General features: G+C 47.9%; 2 protein-coding genes across 2 annotated transcripts; both read left to right on the top strand.

Annotated features, from left to right (window-relative positions):
• Positions 1-7017: 7017 nt before the first annotated feature.
• On the top strand, positions 7018-11169 carry LOC136493601 (growth-regulating factor 3-like). The gene is made up of 5 exons (XM_066489700.1): positions 7018-7376; positions 7492-7703; positions 8622-9024; positions 10414-10836; positions 10910-11169. The coding sequence occupies exons 1-5, from the start codon at positions 7288-7290 to the stop codon at positions 10911-10913; spliced, it is 1131 nt and encodes a 376-aa protein (XP_066345797.1). The 5' UTR covers positions 7018-7287; the 3' UTR covers positions 10914-11169.
• Positions 11170-11714: 545 nt separating this feature from the next.
• On the top strand, positions 11715-17924 carry LOC136491370 (GPCR-type G protein COLD1-like). The gene is made up of 13 exons (XM_066487646.1): positions 11715-13452; positions 13548-13655; positions 13808-13928; positions 14159-14288; positions 14588-14666; positions 14755-14843; positions 15723-15815; positions 16091-16117; positions 16217-16303; positions 16507-16578; positions 16726-16856; positions 17197-17402; positions 17479-17924. The coding sequence occupies exons 1-12, from the start codon at positions 13137-13139 to the stop codon at positions 17348-17350; spliced, it is 1407 nt and encodes a 468-aa protein (XP_066343743.1). The 5' UTR covers positions 11715-13136; the 3' UTR covers positions 17351-17402; positions 17479-17924.
• Positions 17925-20128: the final 2204 nt, after the last annotated feature.

Raw genomic sequence — 20128 nt, 5'->3', positions numbered from 1 at the left:
TGACCGGAGCGTCCGGTCGACGCGCAGTCAGCCCGTTTTTTGAGCCAACGGCTCTATTTGATGGGGGCCTCTATTTAAAGCCCCTTGGCTGACTCAAGCTATAACTCTTGCACATTTTATTGACATAGCAACCTTGTGAGCTTAACCAAAACACTTCCACTCATCTCCATCATTGATCCATCATCTTTATGAGATTGGGAGAGAATCCAAGTGCATTGCTTGAGTGATTGCATCTAGAGGCACTTGGTATTCGTGTTGCGCTGCGGATTTCGCTTGTTACTCTTGGTGGTTGCCACCACCTAGACGGCTTGGTGCAGCGGTGAAGGATCGGCACGAGTTGGTGATTATTCGTGGTCGCCTTCGGTGATTGTGAGGGGAGTTGTACCTTCCCCGGTGGAGTGCCGAAAGGTAACTCTAGTAAATTGCTCGTGTCATTGAGTTACCTCACTTGTGGGTACGGTTCTTGCGGTGTCCTATCATGTGGACGAGGTTTGTGAAACACCTCTTAGCCGCCGAACTACCAAGTGTTGGTCGACACAACGAGAACTAGCGTGTTGGCAAGCACGTGAACTTCGAGAGAAAAATCGGTTGTCACTTGTCATTTGCATTCTCCCGGTGATTGGTTTAATCTTCATCTTGTGATTGGTTCATTCCACTACACGGTGGTACAACCATACTACTCACTCATTTATATTCTTGCAAACTAGTTGTAGCAAGTTCTTTAGTGTAATTAGATTTGAGAGCTTGCTTTACTATTTAAGTTTGCTTAGTGGAGCTCTTTAGAGTAGAAAGTTTAAGAGCTCTTAGTGAGTAGTATCATAGAAAGTTGTGTGTCTAGCTATCATTGCAACTAGAATTGTTGGATAGGTGGCTTGCAACCCTTGCAGAGCTAGAGCAAGTTTGCATTTTGCTATTTATCTTACTAATCAAATTGCTCTAGTTGATTTGTAGAATTTTAAATAGGCTATTCACCCCCCTCTAGCCATATTAGGATCTTTCATGGGAGCACGGGAAACTCCAGTGAGCGAAAGCGAATCAAATCTCCAAAGCCCTGCCACGGCGAGGGTGGCGGAAAAGTGGGTCATCCGATGACAAAAAGGGTTGAACATACAACGTCTTCTCCACGGACGGCACCAACTATCGGTGCAGAAAGTGACCAACAAGTAAATATTTATAGTTTTGTCGTACATTGTGATCGGAGGTGGCCTAGCACTTAATGACATAGGGTTTATACTGGTTTAGGCAACGTGCCCTACGTTCAGTTTGAGTCGGTCGGTGACTTTATTCCTGAGCCCAGGTGCTCAAAGTTTGTAGTGGGGTTATAAACAAGGAGAAAGATGGGGAGCACGAGAGGTCTGGTCGGCTCTGGTCGGAAGGGCCGAGAGCGACAGGAGCTCCTCTATGAGCTAAGTGTTCAAGCATGTGCTTGAGGTCTGAACCTGACGGTTTTGTGGTTGAGCTAGTAAACTTGATCGATCTAGATTAACTTGTATGAACTTGAATCCACCTCCATTTTGGGAGAGAGCACATCCCCATTTATAGATGAAGGGGAATGGTCTTACAAGTGAGAGGGAGAGAGTTCTTATGCTTCTAAGTCTTGTTGCCTACGTCGGCGGGTACAGGAGGATGGAAGGCGCCCACAACACTGTTGGATGTCGGTTGTATGTGGCAGGTTACATCGTCTTATTTTGGGTAGTGGCAGATGTCGGCACCTGTATATACTGTTGATGCTCAGAGGCATGTGAAGAGTTTCACCATGTTTACTCGGTACGGTAAATCTCGGCGCCCACAACACTGTCGATGTCCAGGGGCATGTGGGGGGCCTTACCGTATGGGAGTTAACGATGCCCATAATATTGTAGAGGAAAATGTCGGCGCCTACTATACTGTTTGTGTTAGGGTAGGTTGTAGAAGTACTGTCCTACAGGTGATAGGGTACAGGTCCCTGGTATCATAGTTTGACTTGAGCGTCTTGCCTCGCTTTCTCCAGTTCGTTCCCTGGTCCCTTCTGGGTGGGCGTCCTCGGTCGGTTGGTCCCAGTCGGCTCTAGGTTGCGCCAGTCAGAGAAGAGCAGTGAGCAAGGGTCTTTGCATACCCCGGTCGGAGACGTGGGGTCAGAGTTGGAGGTAGTGCTTTGAAAGGCCTTCCGGTCTGAAGAGACCGTCCGAAGGCGGCTGAAGACCGAAGTGAGCGCTCCGGTCGGAGAGGTGGGCCGGAGTCGACATAGCGAGCATTGTTCCTCCTTGGTCCTGACCTTCCGGTCTGTGACTGGACTGCCCTTCTGGCCTATTGTTTTAGACACTTGGGCCGCCCCATGAGTTGCGCGTTGTTTGCTTAGGGCCGAGCCTTTGCGGGGAAGCCGGTCCGTGAGAGACCCCGGGTTTATGAACCCAACAACTCCATTAAGCAAATCTGCATCATGATGCTTATCGCTGTTACAATGTACTTTGTATCACATGGAACAAGCAAGTGTTGAAAACAAAGCACATAGCCAAGCTTACCCAAATCATAAACTGAAACCGCAGCAGTGTCTGAGTCCCACTCATCCATCGCTTCCTGAGCCAAGATCCTGGGAGAGGTGAAGCAAAGTGAAGCATCGCCCTCGCATCTGACACGGAAAGCGACGACCTCACCTACAGGCAGTCCAAAAGGCGCCCACGGCCCTGCTGCCCGGTCCGACGGCCAACGACCCCGCGCTGGGTCCACGCTGGGGCCAGGCGACAGGATCTGTGGCTGGTGAGCCTAGCTACAGCCAGCGAGCCAACGCCGTGGGCTCCCGTGGCTGGCTCCCTGCGGTCGACGGCCCCACGCCCACCGTGCACCCACGGCTGGCGGCTCCGCACACGCACTCGCGACAGTAGCCCTGTGATGGACCCGCGCACGCACTCGTGATGCAGAGACGTCCTCTTGTACTGTCGACCAATAGTAGCAGCGCCGATGACGATCTTGGCAACTCGGAGACGAAGCGTCCGCCCCACGTCTGCACCGCGCCGCCGCCGCATCCGCCGCATCAGGCGTGGCGGCGGCCAGGGAGACCCTAGCTGTGTCGGGAACCAGACTGGCGTTGAAGCCTGCGTTGAAGCCTGGAATTCTTCATGGCCACACGATCGTGGTGAAGCCTTTTGAGAGCAGATCTGTGTCGTTGGTTTGCAGGCGAAGTTTTCAGGGTGCAAATTCTTGGGTGAATAGATCAGAGGCCATTTCTAAAAGGGGCAAATTTTTAGATAGACTAAGCGTAATTTTAATTGATCCCTTGTAGTAGAGATTTAATAAAATATGTTGACGTGACACCTGACGTATCCTCCTTAAACTATACTCCGCACCTAAGAGCGTGTTTAGTTCTAGGAAGTTGGAATTTTGGGCTACTGTAGCACTTTCATTTTTATTTGACAATTAGTGTTCAAACATAGACTAATTAGGCTTAAAACGTTCGTTTCGCAATTTCCCTACCAAACTATGCAATTAGTTTTTTTTTCGTATACATTTAATGCTCCATGCATGAGTCGCAAATATTCGATGTGATAGGTACTATAGCACTTTTTGAGATTTTAAGGTGGAACTGAACAGGCGCTAACACATGCTCCCGACTCCTGTTTCCAGATGTGTATGCATGCCTTCAATTTTCATATATCTGTAGATAGACTATGGCCTACGGATGCATAGGCCCGTAGCAGTAGTAGCACTGGAGTAGCAGGCTAGCGGTTTCGTTGCAGCTTTACCTATTTTCTTGTGCGGAGCTCTGCGTAGACTCGTGTAAACGGAGTGTCAGTCGTATTTAGATACTCATAAAAAATAAAATATAGAATTCGTGTTAACTCGTGAGATAAATTTATTAAATCTAATTAATATATAATTAGTATACGAGTTACTGTAGTATCATATTGTCAAATCATAAACTAATTAGGTTTAAAAGATTCATCTCGAAAATTAGTCGCAAACTGTGTAATTAGTTATTTTTTAGTCTATATTTAATACTCTATGTATATGTCAAACATTCGATGAAATAGAGAGTAAACTTTAGGAGGAACTAAACAAGGTTCTACCTTATGCACACAGTAACATGCTTGTCCGATGTCACGTATTGCACAGTACCTGGAAGGCTGTAACGAGAAGTTGCTGCGCGGTGCTGCCGGTGCGTGCATACGCGCGCGCTGCCTTGTAGGAGTATGATGCGTCCATCAGGCCATCACTCCTTGCTGACTTGCTGTTGTCTGACTTGTTAGTGAATGTCTGACGCCTGAGGAGGCTTGATGAAGCAGGTTCGAGACTAATCTAGACTAATTACAAAATTAATAGTATAGATTGAGACTAATTTACTATATAAATTTATTATGTCTAATTAATTTTTGTTTAGTTTTTTTAATTAGTACCTAAACTTTTGTCCTCGATCAAACATCCCCGAAGTAGGAGGCTCGCGACGCGGCACCTAGAAATGGCCTACCGCACTTGTTTTTGGATCTGGATTCCAGCTCGCCGAGTTCCCTCTCTCTCTCTCTGCGATTTCGCCCGTACACACACAAGGGTTCAAAGGAAAAGAAGGCTGTGTTTAGTTCCTAAAAAGTTTTCTAAAAAATGCTACAGTATCAATCACATCAAATCTTGCGATATGTGTATGGAACATTAAATGTAGACGAAAAAAAACTAATTGCACAGTTTGGTTGGAAATCGCGAGACAAACGTTTTGAGCCTAATTAGTCCATGATTGAACACTAATTGTCAAATAAAAACGAAAATATTACGGTAGCCAAATTCTTAAATTTCACAAACTAAACACAGCCGAAGAAGAAGAAGGCGACGATAAGACGGAACACGCAGCAGGGCGTCATGGGCGAGCAAGACATGTTCAACTTCGATAAGCCAGACAGCCACGATCATCCTTTGAGGCTGTGTGATCCATTGATTCTGACCCGAGAAGGCAAGCATACAAATGCAGCCCTTTGGAAAAGGCTGCGATAGCTTTTACCCCGGGCGCGCGCGGTGCGCAAGCAGTTAAAGGCAACGGGAGGTTGCGCTGCTGCACTGCTGCTTTTGTCAGCGGCTGCTCTGGCGCCTCACCTGCGCGTACCCCTGTCGCATGGCATGGATCGTGGATGCCCGGCCGCGCGGGCCAAAGGCCTGCGCTGTGCGCTGCAAGCGAACCAAAGCCTGTTTAGCTGCGCTTATACGATCCATTATAAGTTAAAATAATATTTTTTACATCAAATCAGCTAAACCGGTCAACAGTAAATAAACCATCCCCATCGTTTAAGACGGCGGCAAAACGTCCGGCAGTTAGGAGTCGTCGTCGTGCGGGTCGCCTGGCCTGATCGACTAAGCCTGGTTTAGTTTCACCTCAACTTCTAAAAAGTTGCTACAGTATCTGTTACATTAAATGTTTACGGTTCGTGCATGGAGCATTAAATGTAGACGAAAAGAAAAATCAATTGCACAGTTTGGTGGGAAATTGCGAGACAAACATTTTGAGCCTAATTAATCCATGTTTAAACACTATTTACCAAATAAAAACGAACATACTACAGTAGCCCAAAATTCAAATTCCTCCAACTAAACACAGCCTAATCAAATTCCTCCAACTAAACACAGCCTAATCGTTGCCGGTGGCTGCCGATGACGAGACTGGTGCGGTGCGGTTGCCTCTGCGGCTCTGCGGGCACGTGAAGTGCCCGTGCGTACGCATCGGTTTGGCTTTTTGTTGGCCCATCAGTTGAAATTGACCACGGTGTAGTACGTTTTTTTTGTCACTAGTACCCCCTAGTTATTTTTTGAACTTTATTAGTCCCTCTAGTTAGACCGACTCCAACAGCGTGACCCAAACCTAACATCCATTTCACAGTTTAGGTAACGTACAGTAAAAAAGCTACGTACCCATTCCTTGACCTCTCCAACACATGCTCCAAGCAGGAAGCCCCGAATCCCGCCGATGATATTTGTGCTCTCTCTCCCCTCTCTCTCCACGCTCCCTCGCTCTCTTCTCTCCCTAGGCGGCAGCAGCACCTCGCCAGCGGTGGCAGCGGGGCCACGATGCCCCTCGGCGCGGCGGCGGACCGGCGCAGGCGGGCTCGGCGGTCTTGCGCTAGCGGCCTAAGCGAGGGCACCTCTCGGCGCGACGGCGCACCGGCGTGGTGGCGCAGAGGCGCTGGTGGGCCCGGGCGCGAGCGCCCCTCGGCGTGGCGGCGCACCGGCGCAGGCGGCCCAGGCGTGGGAGTCCCCCGGCGCGGGTAGGCCCCGGTTGTGGCCATGGGCGCGGGTCGAGGGTGGCTCCCGACGCGGCAGCGCACCAGTGAGGGCGCGGGCGTGGCGCAAGGCGAGGGCTGCCCCTGCTGCGGTGGCGGGTCCCCCGAGCTCGCGCCCGCGCGACGGACCCCCGGTGCCCTCTCCTTCGTCAACTCCTCCCGCGGTGGCCCGCCTTCTCCACTCCATTCCTCCCCGAATCCGCCTCGCCATGCCACGCTGCTACGGGCGTTCCTCGCCTCGAGCCCGCCTCGCCCCGCCGGCCACGCTCCGCCGCGGATCCGCCTCGCCGAGTCGAGCCGGCCGCGCCCTGCCCTGACGGCTCCTACGGGCCCATCACTATATGTTTGCGTCGTCTCTCTTTGAAGACGCAGATTTGCCTTCCGAATCGTCGAGTACCCAGAATGGGTATCTTGTTTCGGTCTTCCGTTGGAGGATGGTTTCGGTAAAAAACACTGTGCATAACGTATTTTTGCGTTTGTATCGCGCCGTTGGAGACCGTCTTATTAACCTGTAGCCCGCAACCCAAGACGACCGCGAACAGAGCCAAGCAGAGCAGGGTGTGTGTGTGCGCGCGCGCGCATGTGGAGAGAGGGAGGGAGGGCCCGAGAAATATCGGTGATGAGAGAGAAGGGAAGTGAGACGCTGTAGTACAGGGGCTTCTGGCAGGTGCTTGTCCCTTAGCTGGAACCCTTCCGTGTCGGCCTCATCCCACCGCCGGACCACCCTGCCATGCGCAGCGCGGCTGCGGTCGCCTATAAGGGCTAGCCCAGCCAGGCCCAGGCCATTTGCCCTTTGCCCCCGTCCGTCCGTCCCTCACCTCACCTCGCCTCCGCCCCGCCCCCCTCATCAGGTAGCGAGTGGTAGCACGCAGCCACGCACAGCAGCCGCCCTGCTCGGCGTAGGCGTAGGCACAGGCACAGGCACAGGCACAGCCCAGAGCCAGCGAGTCAGAGGGAAAGAGACAGAGCCAGCCAGGTAAAAGGCAAAAGCACAGCACATTAAAAGAGAAGGCCGGAGCAGCGGCAGAGCGGAGAGAGAGAGAGAAGAGCATATATGGCGATGCCCTTTGCCTCCCTGTCTCCGGCAGCCGGCCACCGCCCCTCCTCCCTCCTCCCCTTCTGCCGCGCCGCCCCTCTCTCCGCGTAAGCCATCTCCTCTTCTCCCGTCCGGGAAACCCCCTCTTCTTCGCTTGCTTTATGCCACCCGGATGCCCGCAGACTCCTCCAGGTATCTAATGCGGTGAGCTTTGCTTTGCAGGGTGGGGGAGGACGCCGCGCAGCAGCACCACCACCAGCAGCAGCACACGATGAGCGGCAGGTGGGCGGCGAGGCCGGCGCTCTTCACGGCGGCGCAGTACGAGGAGCTGGAGCACCAGGCGCTCATATACAAGTACCTCGTCGCCGGCGTGTCCGTCCCGCCGGACCTCCTCGCCCCCCTACGCCGAGGCTTCGTCTACCACCAACCCGCCCGTAAGCACGGCCCCGCGCCGCCTCCGCATCCCTTCCCACGCCCGCTTAACGCTTTTGCATTGCACAACGACGGCGTCGTCGTCGTCGTCGTCCATGCAGTGATCTGGTTGTTTATTCGGATCGAGGGATTCAGGTGTCCTCCCCGTCCGTTTGTTAATCGGCTCCGGTCATTTGTTAATCACGTCCTGGATCCGGTCCCAAAAGGCTAGGAGTAGCGTTTTTTTAATCCGGAGGAGCTCAAGATTTGCTCTCCACCATAGCTTAGCCTCATGTTCTAATGGAGTTTATTTATTGGTTCGATGTGATTAGATAAGATGCTAGGCTTGGCTCCGGCCAAAAGCGGTGGTTAGTTTATTGATGATTGGTCCTTTTTCTTGGGGATTATTCCTGTCTGGTTGTTGGGAGCCTAACCACGCTCCCAGTGCTGGTGCGGTTTAGCCATCTGCGCTGCACCAGTGCACCTAATGGACCCCCAAAATACAGTTCCAACCATTTCCCTTCCATCTGCTTTCTTGGGGGTAAATAAATAAAGCCTAAAAAATGACTCGGTAGTCGGTAGATCTGTTCTTGTGTGATAACTTGTGCCGAATATTGGACGCGTTTCATATTTGGTTGATTCTTTGGTCTGATTGGATGAGCAAAGATGGGACGCGTTTCATTTTTTGGTTCTTTCGTCTGATTGGAAAAGTGCCCATTCCGGTATTGCTCCCCGGCTCCAACAGGATGTTCGTTTCGTCCTAAATGATCGTAAGCTGGTTTGGCTGGTTTGATGTGATAGAAAAATATGCTTATAATCACGATCGTATAAGAACACAAAACTTATTCGTACGCACGTACACATGTAGTATGCGCATCGTGCCAGCCATAGCCATTGACTCACTGGGGTTCACTCCTCTTGCGTGTGTGGTTTCCTTGCAGTTGGGTATGGGACCTACTTCGGCAAGAAGGTGGACCCGGAGCCCGGGCGGTGCCGGCGTACGGACGGCAAGAAGTGGCGGTGCTCCAAGGAGGCCGCCCCGGACTCCAAGTACTGCGAGCGCCACATGCACCGCGGCCGCAACCGTTCAAGAAAGCCTGTGGAAGCGCAGCTCGTGCCGCCGCCGCCCGCCCCCCAGCAGCAGCAGCAGCAGCAGGCCCCCGCGCCAGCTGCTGGCTTCCAGAACCACTCGCTGTACCCGTCGGTCCTCGCCGGCAACGGCGGCGGCGGCGGGGTAGTAGGTGGTGGTGGTGGCACGTTCGGCATGGGGCCCGCCTCTCTGCTGCACATGGACAGTGCTGCTGCTTACGCGACTGCTGCTGGTGGAGGGAGCAAAGATCTCAGGTGAGTTTCTTTATGTTTTCTGCAACAACCTGTGTCATATCCCACTGTTTAGTACTAGTAGTAGATGGTGTTAGGCTCCCTGATCGGTGTCAGATGGGTCATGGCATCCGTTGGATGATGAATGCCTGCTAATCTGTTGTGATGCATTGTTTCATCAGTGTGGTCATGTGATGGATTGCTTTTATGATTTGCATTCAGTAATACGGACACTAGACAGCAGTGTGGATCAGACTTGTGAGTAGTGCATACAGAAGCACTTTTTATTATCTGCCCCAGGCCTCGTTTAGATTGCGAAAAAAAGTGAACCCAATGAATAGTACCATTTTCGTCTTATTTGGTAAATATTGTCCAATCGTGGATCAACTAGGCTCAAAAGATTCATCTCGTGATTTCCAACTAAACTGTGTAATTAGTTATTTTTTTGTACCTACATTTAATACTCCATGCAAGTGACTAAAAATTGATGTGATGGAGAGAGAGTGAAAAAACTTGGAATTTGGAAGGCATCTAAACGAGGCCCCAGTTATTATCTGAGATCTGTCATCAGACAAGTAGTAGTAGCGAAGAACTGAAAAATCTCTGCCTCTGCACTCGGGACTACCACAGAAAAACATCAGTCATCTCTGCTTAGCCCTCTGCTCCCTTTGATCTGGTCATGCTTTCTGGGACCTGATTTCATCCTGAGAAGATGACGCTTTCTGGTACGCAGAGCAGGGTGTTCCATCATCCTTCACAGATCGTGATGATGAAACACATCTGGGCTCTATGTTCAGAACTAGTGCCTGCATCTCTATATGTTCCTGCTCTGTCGTACTAGACCTCCACATTTATTATTCTTCTGCGGACTGCTGCTGTTTTTCTCCTTGCGCTGCATGCTCGTTGTCGGACTGGAAATAACGGCAGAACTGCTCACAGAAAACTGGCGTGTTTTTTTTTGCTTTTCTGCCCGGAAACGTCTCATCCATGTGCCTGGAACCTAATAAATCTGAAAAGGCTAGTAGCATGATAGATTGATAGTATCCTTTGGCCATCTCCTTTTGCACGCCCACGCCGAAGCTTTTGTGCACCCCTCGGCACTTTGCAAATTTACACTGCTTTACCCAAGCTCTGTCATTGTAGGGTTACCTGCAGGGCACATGATCTTTGTGTTTGCTTACATGATTGGTCTTCCCACTGTTGTTTCTCTTGTCTTTTGTCATGAATGGCTGCATGCTTTTCAGAGAATTCCTGCTACACAATAGCACAACCAATAATACTACAACTGTTTCAGTAAACATGGTTTGTGTCGTGTGACCAACAAGAGTTTGTCCATTTGCTGGTGGATCATGTTGATCTCCAGACTGACGTGCTTACTTTTGCTGGCATTTCCTTGTGGCATCTGAAATCCAGGTACTCTGCATATGGGGTGAAATCTCTGTCTGATGAACACAGCCAGCTCTTGCCCGGCGGCATGGATACATCCATGGACAACTCATGGCGCCTGTTGCCATCCCAAACCACCACATTTCAAGCCACAAGCTACCCTCTGTTCGGCACGCTGAGCGGTCTGGATGAGAGCACCATCGCCTCACTGCCGAAGACCCAGAGGGAGCCTCTCTCTTTCTTCGGGAGTGACTTTGTGACCGCCAAGCAGGAGAACCAGACGCTGCGCCCTTTCTTTGACGAATGGCCCAAGTCAAGGGAGTCGTGGCCAGAGCTGCCTGAGGACAACAACCTTGGCTTCTCGGCCACCCAGCTCTCCATCTCCATTCCCATGGCGACCTCTGACTTCTCCAACACCAGCTCCAGATCGCCGAATGGAATACCGTCAAGGTAAGCACAGTTCTTTTTTCAGGTTTTGATCCTTTCGTTCTGCAAACCTTCTAAATCTAGCACGGCCTTGCAGATGAACAAGTACCATGTGGATCCCAACGTCTCAGAGCTGACGACTCCTTGGTGCTGGCCTTATCGTATCTTGAGGCGCCAACAAATACTTCACTACTAGTATCATGCTCCTAAATTTTCGAACAATATGCTTATGTAATGCTATTTCTTTCATGTCACACTCTTTACCCGTTTGGAATTGTATGAAGTGGATGGTCTGCGTGGCACGGTTGTTTATTTGACCTTTTTCAATTTGAAAGCTCTGTTTCCTGCTAGTTGCTACTCCGTGATCAGTGTCTCTGTCCCTCTCTGGCTCCACTGCATGTGAGATTTATCGCTGCATGAATCAGTAATAACTCATCCCTTGTTTAGTTCCCACCCCAAAATCCAAAAAAGTGCTACAGTACCCATCACATCGAATCTTGCGATACATGCATGGAGCATTAAATGTAGGCGAAAAAAAAACTAATTGCACAGTTTTGTTGGAAATTGCGAGACGAACGTTTTGAGCCTAATTAGTCCATGATTGAACACTATTTGTCAAATAAAAACGAAAGTGCTATATTAGTCTGAATTTCCAAATTTAGGCAACTAAACACGCTCTCAAAGATGTTCCCTGCGCTTCACATTACCGTGGACAGTATGAGTTTTGGGTCTAGCCAATAACTCATCAGGAAACATGAAACAAAACTTGCCATCCCTCTCTCGCTAAGAGCAGCGAGCGGAGCTTAGCTTAAGTTGCGCGAACAAACGTGACATGACAACTTTTTTAATCTGCTGCCAGCGCCTGCCTTTGCTTGTTGCTTGTGGTTATGGGCAAACTCCACCGCCATGCTGCTTTTTTGATGATCGCTTTGACGTGTTGAGGCGGAAGGGAACATGATGCATAGGCGAAGCTCATGGGCACCCGTCATGTCGAAGTCGTGGGTGTTCGGAGAAGAAAAGCGTAGTAACGCTGGATCTGTCGCAAAGCTTCCAGAGTTGGTGGCGGAACAGGCTGTAACCCTGGACGTGGGTCCTTGCACGCTCTAGTTCTCTGATCCATGGAGCAAACGCAGCACAGCTCAGAACTTGAGATGAGGCCCGCCGGACAAGGCAGTGCACTGTACTACGATGGCACGGTGGGTGAGGACTTGCCTGGTGGCTGGTGCGATTCGCGTCACGTGCTCTATCGGGTCCCGTTCTTGACGCTGACGCCTTTGGGCTTTTGGGGGAATCGCGGATCAGCATGGACACACGGTGCGGACGCATGTGACCGATCGAGCGAGCCGGCTGTGTGGTCTCGCGTCTCTCCCGGCACGACCGACGGCTAAAGCTTGCGGGGACGCGTAGGCCTAGGCCAGTGCGGGCGTGCCGGGATCGCGCGAGGGCACGTCGATGACAGTGGCATGCCTGGTGTAGGACGCGACGGAGTTAGGTCGTCGGACTTTTGGTTGGTGGCGAGTGGTGACTACTGACTAGAAAGCACGAACGGTCCCCCGGTTTGATGGAGCGTGCGATCTATCCATGACCATGAGCCATCCATCCAGATTGCTTCGAGCCGCTGCCTTGTGTCACCTGCGTTGCTGACGGCCGATCGGGCGCTGGGGTAGTCTGGTGGATCTGGTTGGGAGAGGGGATGAAATGATGTCGTAGCGGTCGTTGGGGACAAGGGAGAAAAGCCAACTCGTTGCGTCTCGCGGAGCAGTGGTGGTCTCCGGTGTACGGACGGCCGGTCCCGGCGTTGGATCATGCAAGTGTCCACGACAACAAGTCCACGTGAAGATTAACGGGCCCGGGCTCAGCTGGCCCACTGACCCTCGGAGAAAGAACACTGAACACGACGCAATACGGCCGCAGGACCACAAGAGTCATCATGCATGCTGGTTGCATCTTGTTGGGCTGGTCCACACTGAGTCAAACTTCCAACAGAAGAGCCGAGCACGGCCCACGAAAAGTAGGTTTTTATGCGTCCGGCCCATATATTACTGCCGAAGCCCGTATAGACGGGGAGAGAAGGCATACGCACACAAAGTCCTTGCAGTACCACCAATTAGCCATCAGGCTTGAAATCCGGCCCGGCCCACGAACGGCGCATCACCGCGGCAGGGGTTCCCGGTGGGGGAGGGGAGACGCCACCGGCAGAGTCTTACGGACGCCTCCAACAATTCCCACGAGATCCGACTCCGACGAAACTCTCCTCGCCGGCCACCGTCGCGGCAGCCGGCTCAGCACAGGGTGACCGCAGCGCGCGAGGAATACAGTAAGGGATGGGGTGGGGCAAAGTGGTTTACGAGGGCGCGGTCGTCGGCTCGTCGCTGGTGGGGCTGGGCTGGGCGGGGCTGTGGTTCCTGAACCGGCGGCTGTACAAGGAGTACGAGGAGCGGCGGGTGCTGGTGCAGATCCTCTTCGGTCTCGTCTTCGCCTTCTCCTGCAACCTCTTCGAGCTCGTTCTCTTCGAGATCCTCCCCGTCCTCTCCAAGCATGCGCGCTTCCTCAACTGGCACCTCGACCTCCTCTGCCTCATCCTCCTCCTCGTCTTCGTACTCCCTTACTACCACTGCTATCTTCTGCTCCGTAACTCAGGTTCCGGCTCCCAATCAATCTCCCATTGCTTCATTTCTCTCTCCCTATGTGGGGTGTGCGGCTGTCCTGATCGGCTCATCGGTTGTTGACTGCAGGGGTGAGGAGGGAGCGGGCGTGGCTCGTCGCGGCGCTCTTTGTGCTGGTCTTCCTATACGGGTTCTGGCGCATGGGGATTCACTTCCCCATGCCTTCACCGGAGAAGGGTTTGTTGCCGTTGCAAACTATTGATTGTACTAAGTAATACAGCTTAGGATATTGATCTCTGGCTTATTCCTTTTTGTATGCTAGCCAATTGTTTGTTGCTCAATTCATACCTAGTTGTGTCATATTTTTTGACATCATGTTCATCGTGCAGGTTTTTTTACGATGCCACAGTTGGTCAGTAGGATTGGGGTGATTGGAGTGAGTGTCATGGCTGTTCTTTCTGGTTTTGGTGCTGTCAATCTGCCATACAGTTATCTGTCGCTCTTCATCAGGTTTGGAGCTTATCTCATCAATATTCAGCCTGTTCGCTTGCTCGTAAACGATCGTAAATTTCCAGCTGGGAACAGTGTTTTTTCTCTCCCACCAAACCAGCCAGCAGTAAATAATCCACGATACGATACGGCCTCCCGAACAGGCTGATTGTATTTTCACTTCTGACGACTAACTTTGATCTACATCTTTAAGATGTTATACTGGTCATTTCAACTATCATAATTTGCAGGGAAATTGATGAAGCAGACATCAAAACCTTGGAACGGCAGCTGATGCAATCCATGGAGACATGTACTGCTAAGAAGAAGAAAATTATTTTGTCCCAGATTGAGATGGAGAGGATTCAAGGATCAGAGGAGGTACTTACTTTACTAGTCCCTGCCTTATGTTTCAGAGAAAATAATCCTATCTTCACATTGGTTTACATGGAAATATGCACTAGGTAAAAAATATTAGAACTCGAAAGATTTGACTACATGATATTGCCATGTTTTGGAATGTGGTCATGTATTGGAATCAAAGGGGTAATGTATTGTTCCATTTAACATGAAATGGAATAAGTTACAACACTGGGGTTGCAACTTGCAAGTGGCAAATTCTTTTGTTGTTTGATGCATACCATGTACAGCATGAGCGAATAAAGAACATTTACTTGCAGAAGCTAAAGGCCAGATCGTTTCTGAAGCGTATAGTGGGAACTGTCGTCAGATCTGTGCAGGAAGATCAAACTGAGCAGGGTATACTTGTATCCTTGTTTCCTGCTTTTGTTTGCTTTACATGTTTCTTTGCTGGTGATAAGCATTAATTCCCAGTTCTATCTTGAAGATATAAAAAACTTAGAAGCAGAAGTCCAGGCACTGGAAGAGCTTTCCAAACAGCTGTTCCTTGAGATATATGAACTCCGTCAGGCTAAGGTATTTTTTTGTGTGCCATGAATGATATCTAATTATCAGTGATAACATTTTGTACTAGTTAGTTGGATACACCCCACTACTTTCTCAACCTTGTTGTTCATCCTAGTATCTTACAAATCATCTGGTAGCTGTAATCCTCATATGATAGTGATATTGACGCATCAATAAGTATTCAGTGATAGTGATATAGCTGGTGGTCCATACTCTATGCCATAAAATCTTAGAAAAATAACATAAATATTCTAACAAGACTTCACTGTCTCAGTTTTTTTTCCTTGTTTTTTGCCCTATATAGTCTCGTAGATGAGTGTGTGTTTTTCCATAGCTCTTCGTCTCCCACAAATTTCACAGGACTTTATCTTTTGAGTTAATTTCACAAAACTACAACTATGTGCACATAAGTATCAAGGAACTACAACTTCAGGTATCAGTTTCTCAAAACTAAAACTAACTGAGGCATCTGTTTCAAGCAACTACAACATTTTGCATGTGGGGACCTTATGCCAACTTGTGTGGCTGCCATGTGAATGAATGTCAAATGTTGTGGGATTGTGAAACTGATTGCACAAGTAGTTGTAGTTCTGTGTACTGTGTAGTGATCCTAGAAGTTGTAGTTCCTTTGTGGTTAGACGCAAATAGTTTTGTTTTTGTGATATTAACTACTTTTTTTGTCTCCCACACCCACACTCCAAATTACATCACTTTTTTGTTATAGAATCTTTTACTTTAGTGTACAGGGAGGCCAGCATCGCAGTCCTTTGCAATTTTGCATCTTGCATGTCATTTAACAGTAGTGACTATTGGGCATGTTTGTTTGCAGTGGATCTTTCTTAGGCTAAGTAATAGCTGTTTCTGTGCTCTCCTGCAATTGCCTTGCAGATAGCTGCTGCGTATTCTCGAACGTGGAGAGGGCATCTTCAGAATCTACTTGGATATGCTTTGTCGGTGTATTGTGTTTATAAGATGCTCAAGGTATTACTCCAAATTGATACATCTTGCATATATTGTTTATTTGCGCATCATCAAATCATCTCATTTCATGTACCATAAGTCCATGAGTCACACAGAAAATGCTGAACTTGATGGGCATAATTATAAATATATGTTTAATCACTCCGTTTTGGAACAGTTTTATCTAGCTTAACCATGTTGCTGCAAAGATTATTTTTATGGAACTTTGTTTTCAGTCTTTGGTTCAAATGTCGCACTTGTGATTTAACCTTATGTATATTACTTTTTTTTTGCAGTCCTTGCAGAGTGTAGTCTTTAAGGAGGTACAAACTTCTCAGCCTTTGTGGATCTAAATGCATTTGCTTGATATTTTTAAATCCACAAACATTTTAATTATTTTCCCTACATTTTCTTTCTCCCAGTCAGGCTCTGTTGATCCTGTAACAATGACAATAACGATTTTCCTGAGACATTTTGACATTGGCATTGATGTTGCACTGTTATCTCAGGTAAGTATATCATAGCTGAAATAATTGCAAAATGAATCTAAAAATTGCCTCTATGTAGTGTACTCTACATAAATAGAACGTGGATGACTTGTTGCCTTCTTAAATGTAATATTAGGTTGTCTTGTTTTTTCATCGCTGTCCTCTTCTAGTTGTATATTTGTTGAGATTCTGACCTTTGTCCTGCTTCTGCGTTGTACTTGCAGTACATATCTTTGATGTTCATTGGGATGTTGGTTGTCATATCTGTTCGAGGTTTCTTGGCAAATGTTATGAAGGTGAGTATTATTTATTCATAGATGCTACGTCTATTTTGTATATCAGTTTGTGGTACCTTCCATTGATCTGTGGTCTTGATTTCTTTTGTATTAACTATTAAGAATCTAACTCTAAACTTGAGCTGTCGTGTCTCATTTTCTGTGCAGTTCTTCTTCGCAGTTTCTAGAGTTGGGAGTGGGTCGACAACCAATGTTGTCCTTTTCCTATCAGAGATCATGGGCATGTACTTCATATCTTCCATTCTTCTTATAAGAAAAAGCCTGGCAAATGAATATAGGTATTCCATAACTGAACACGCTGTTTAGTTTATCTTGATTTTCGCTATATATTTTCAGTAACGATCCTGCAATACCTTTTAAAATCCAGTAAAAGGAGACGATATTTAAAATGTGATAGTTTATATAAGACTTAAAGAAAGAACAGTGAATATGTCAATTTAACAATTGATGTCACAAATAAAGGGGCTCTGGCTTTCTGGGTCCCTTGTGAACAACCTTGTTGAATGAAATGATGTTATGCTTCTTTTGATGTCTTTTATGTTTCATAAGGTTTGAAATTTTCAATCATGATCAAGTTCCATCAATATAATATATGGTTGTTAATGCATTTGTGCTCAGGGTGATCATTACTGATGTTTTGGGTGGTGATATCCAATTTGACTTCTACCACCGCTGGTTTGATGCTATATTTGTGGCTAGTGCGTTCCTGTCCTTGCTTCTGATTTCTGCCCAATACACCACCAGGCAAACAGACAAGCATCCGATTGATTGATGCATCTTGCCCACATCTGTGCATGTTGTCTTTTAACCACTATTCATCCAAGGTATGTGCTTATCCTCTAAACTGCACCAATTGACTGTTTTAACTTCTCTTTGATATTATCCCACTTGTTTTGTCAGGTTGACCCATTCTTTTGTACCACAGTTTCCAAAGGCACTGTTTCTTCATAGACCTCCATACACAGTTACAAAACATAACACGTCAGTTAACTTGAACAAAGTCTATTTTGTAATATGTTTCCCGTTGGCATTGGTTCATGGTAAACAGTTCCTCCATATGGAAGTTTTCTTGTCTGCTGACCCCGCACTGCCACAGCGACCATCTGAGTCATGTCTGGTGATGCTGTAATGGGATTCATTGTAATGCAGTCTGCACAATAGTACATTTTGACGAGGACAATTGAGGAAGCCCATGTTAGGAATGGAGTATGACTTTGTAAAATAGCTTGAAACTAGTGTCCTAGCACGGTATGTGTTTGGTGTATCTTCTATATTCTTTTGGCTGTTTCATGTAACATTTGCGACAACTCTGAAAGGTAGATCTGTTATTCATGTGACTACTTCTATATACCTGAAACCTTATAGGTACTTTGTGGTCTGTAAGAATATTCTCTAATATTGATGATGTTTCTTTGGTGACCCATCCCGTGCTTACATGGTCAAGCTTCTACATTGAGACAGCGCACAGGAATCTCCCCTTTTTTCCCTATGATAAATCCTCGTGCTGTTATCTAAGTGGATAGCGTGGTGTTCGTGTCATTGATCTCTGCACGAGCCCGGCCTGTTTGTAATCTAGCCATTGGTTCTGGAAAGGATCAAGATGCTTAAGACAGAGGGTGAATTGGACTAATTCTAAATTTCTTTGCAATAATTAAATTCAACGGTTAACCCAATTGACTCCTTGTGTCTAGAAAGTGTTTCTAATATTCTACCGCATAAAAAGTCTTAACATAAGTTCTAATTCTACTCTAGCATGACAATTCTACGAATGTAAAGACAAGTATTGAATTGCTCAAAGTAAATGCTCAAAGTAAAGAGAGAATGAGGAACGCGGCGATGTTTTGTCGAGGTATCGGAGAGTCGCCACTCCCCACTAGTCCTCGTTGGAGCTCCCGCGCAACGGTGTAGCCCCCTTGATCCGTGCAAGGATCAAGTGCGCTCTACGAGTTGATTCTTTAACACTCCGTCGCGGTGAATCACCCACAACTGCTCACAACTTGAGTTGGGTCATCCATAAGCTCCGCCGGATAATCACCAAGCTCTCAATCACCACCAAGCTGTCTAGGTGATGGCGATCACCAAGAGTAACAAGCATGAACTCTCACTTGACCACAACAAGCCTAATGAGAAGGGTGGATGCACACTTTGCTACTCTTGATCTCATTAATGAGGGCTCTCTTTGGGATTCTCAAATCTCAATCACCTCACTAGGACCTTGCTCTTCTTGGCATTCTCAAAGGTGTTGTTCAGCTGTTGAAATGAGTAAAAGTGCCCCAACACACGAATGAAGGAAGTATTTATAACATGGGTTGAAAAACGAACCGTTATGTGCCTCTATGGGGTGACCGGACGCGCCGGTCAGTTCACCCCTAATTCCAGTGATCAAATGGTGACCGGACGCTGGACAGCGTTCGGTCATCACTGACCGGACGCGTCTGGTCGTGATTTTCCCTCTCTGGAACCTTACTGGAGTCGACCGGACGCTGGCCCTCAGCGTCCGGTCACTTCCAGACGACTTCACCTTGATCAAATGAACTGATCGAACTATGTGCCAGCGTTTGGTCACACCGAAGCCAGCATCCGGTCAGTATTTGACCCTTCAATCACTTCCAATTTTCGATCGTACGTGAATGAAGTTTACTCCAATGGATCTAAGGGCTTTTTAGGAGCTACCTAGGGCTAGGTTTAGCAAGTGTGTACCACACCTAACCCACTAGACTCACCTAGGTCAAGCTACTCATCCATACCCCCCTTAATAGTACGACCAAAGGAAAAATAAAGTCCTAAACTACTCTAAGTGTCTATTCAACACCAAACGACACTTAGAACTAGTCTATCCTTAACCTTATCGTCCATCATTTGAAAACCAAAACAATTTCCATCGTAGGGGCATGACCACCATGATAGCCCAATCGATCTCCATTACCATGACCTAACTTAATTGCCTCTACAAAACACACGTTAGTCATAGTAATCACGTATTGTCATTAATCACCGAAACCCAACTAGGGGCCTAGATGCTTTTAATCTCCCCCTTTTTGGTGATTGATGACAATACTACCTCGAGTATGTGAAAGAGTTGAGGTTTTTAACACGTTTGGTTCATATAAGCTTTTGACAATAAGAACAAAAGAGTTAGGCAAGCTTATATGACCCAAGCCAACATGATGTACTCAAAAGATATGAAAATAAGCATGAGTACAAGTAATCAAGCTCATTTGCATCGGAGTAAAACGCGAAAGCAAAGCAAATGAGCATAGCACAAGTGATATGACATATAAATAATCCAAAGTAGAGAGCACACATATCATATATCACGATCACGTAGATATCACTATCACATAAATATAGTTTGATGCATAAAAGTAAACACACGAATGCATAATAGTGTATCACACATAAAACTCCAAATGTAATAGATAATCTAATAGATAAACTAAGCTCCCCCTAGATATGTCGCTCCCCCTAAGACTAACATACTCAATCCCTCTCCCCCTTTGGCGTCAAACACCAAAACCTAAGGGTCGATCGGCGGGGCTACAACGGATAA

Source organism: Miscanthus floridulus, chromosome 11 (genome assembly GCF_019320115.1).
Source record: "Miscanthus floridulus cultivar M001 chromosome 11, ASM1932011v1, whole genome shotgun sequence".
In the NCBI taxonomy this organism is placed as follows: domain Eukaryota; kingdom Viridiplantae; phylum Streptophyta; class Magnoliopsida; order Poales; family Poaceae; genus Miscanthus; species Miscanthus floridulus.
Note: the sequence above shows the minus strand (reverse complement) of the source record. Positions and strands in the feature narration are given on the sequence as shown.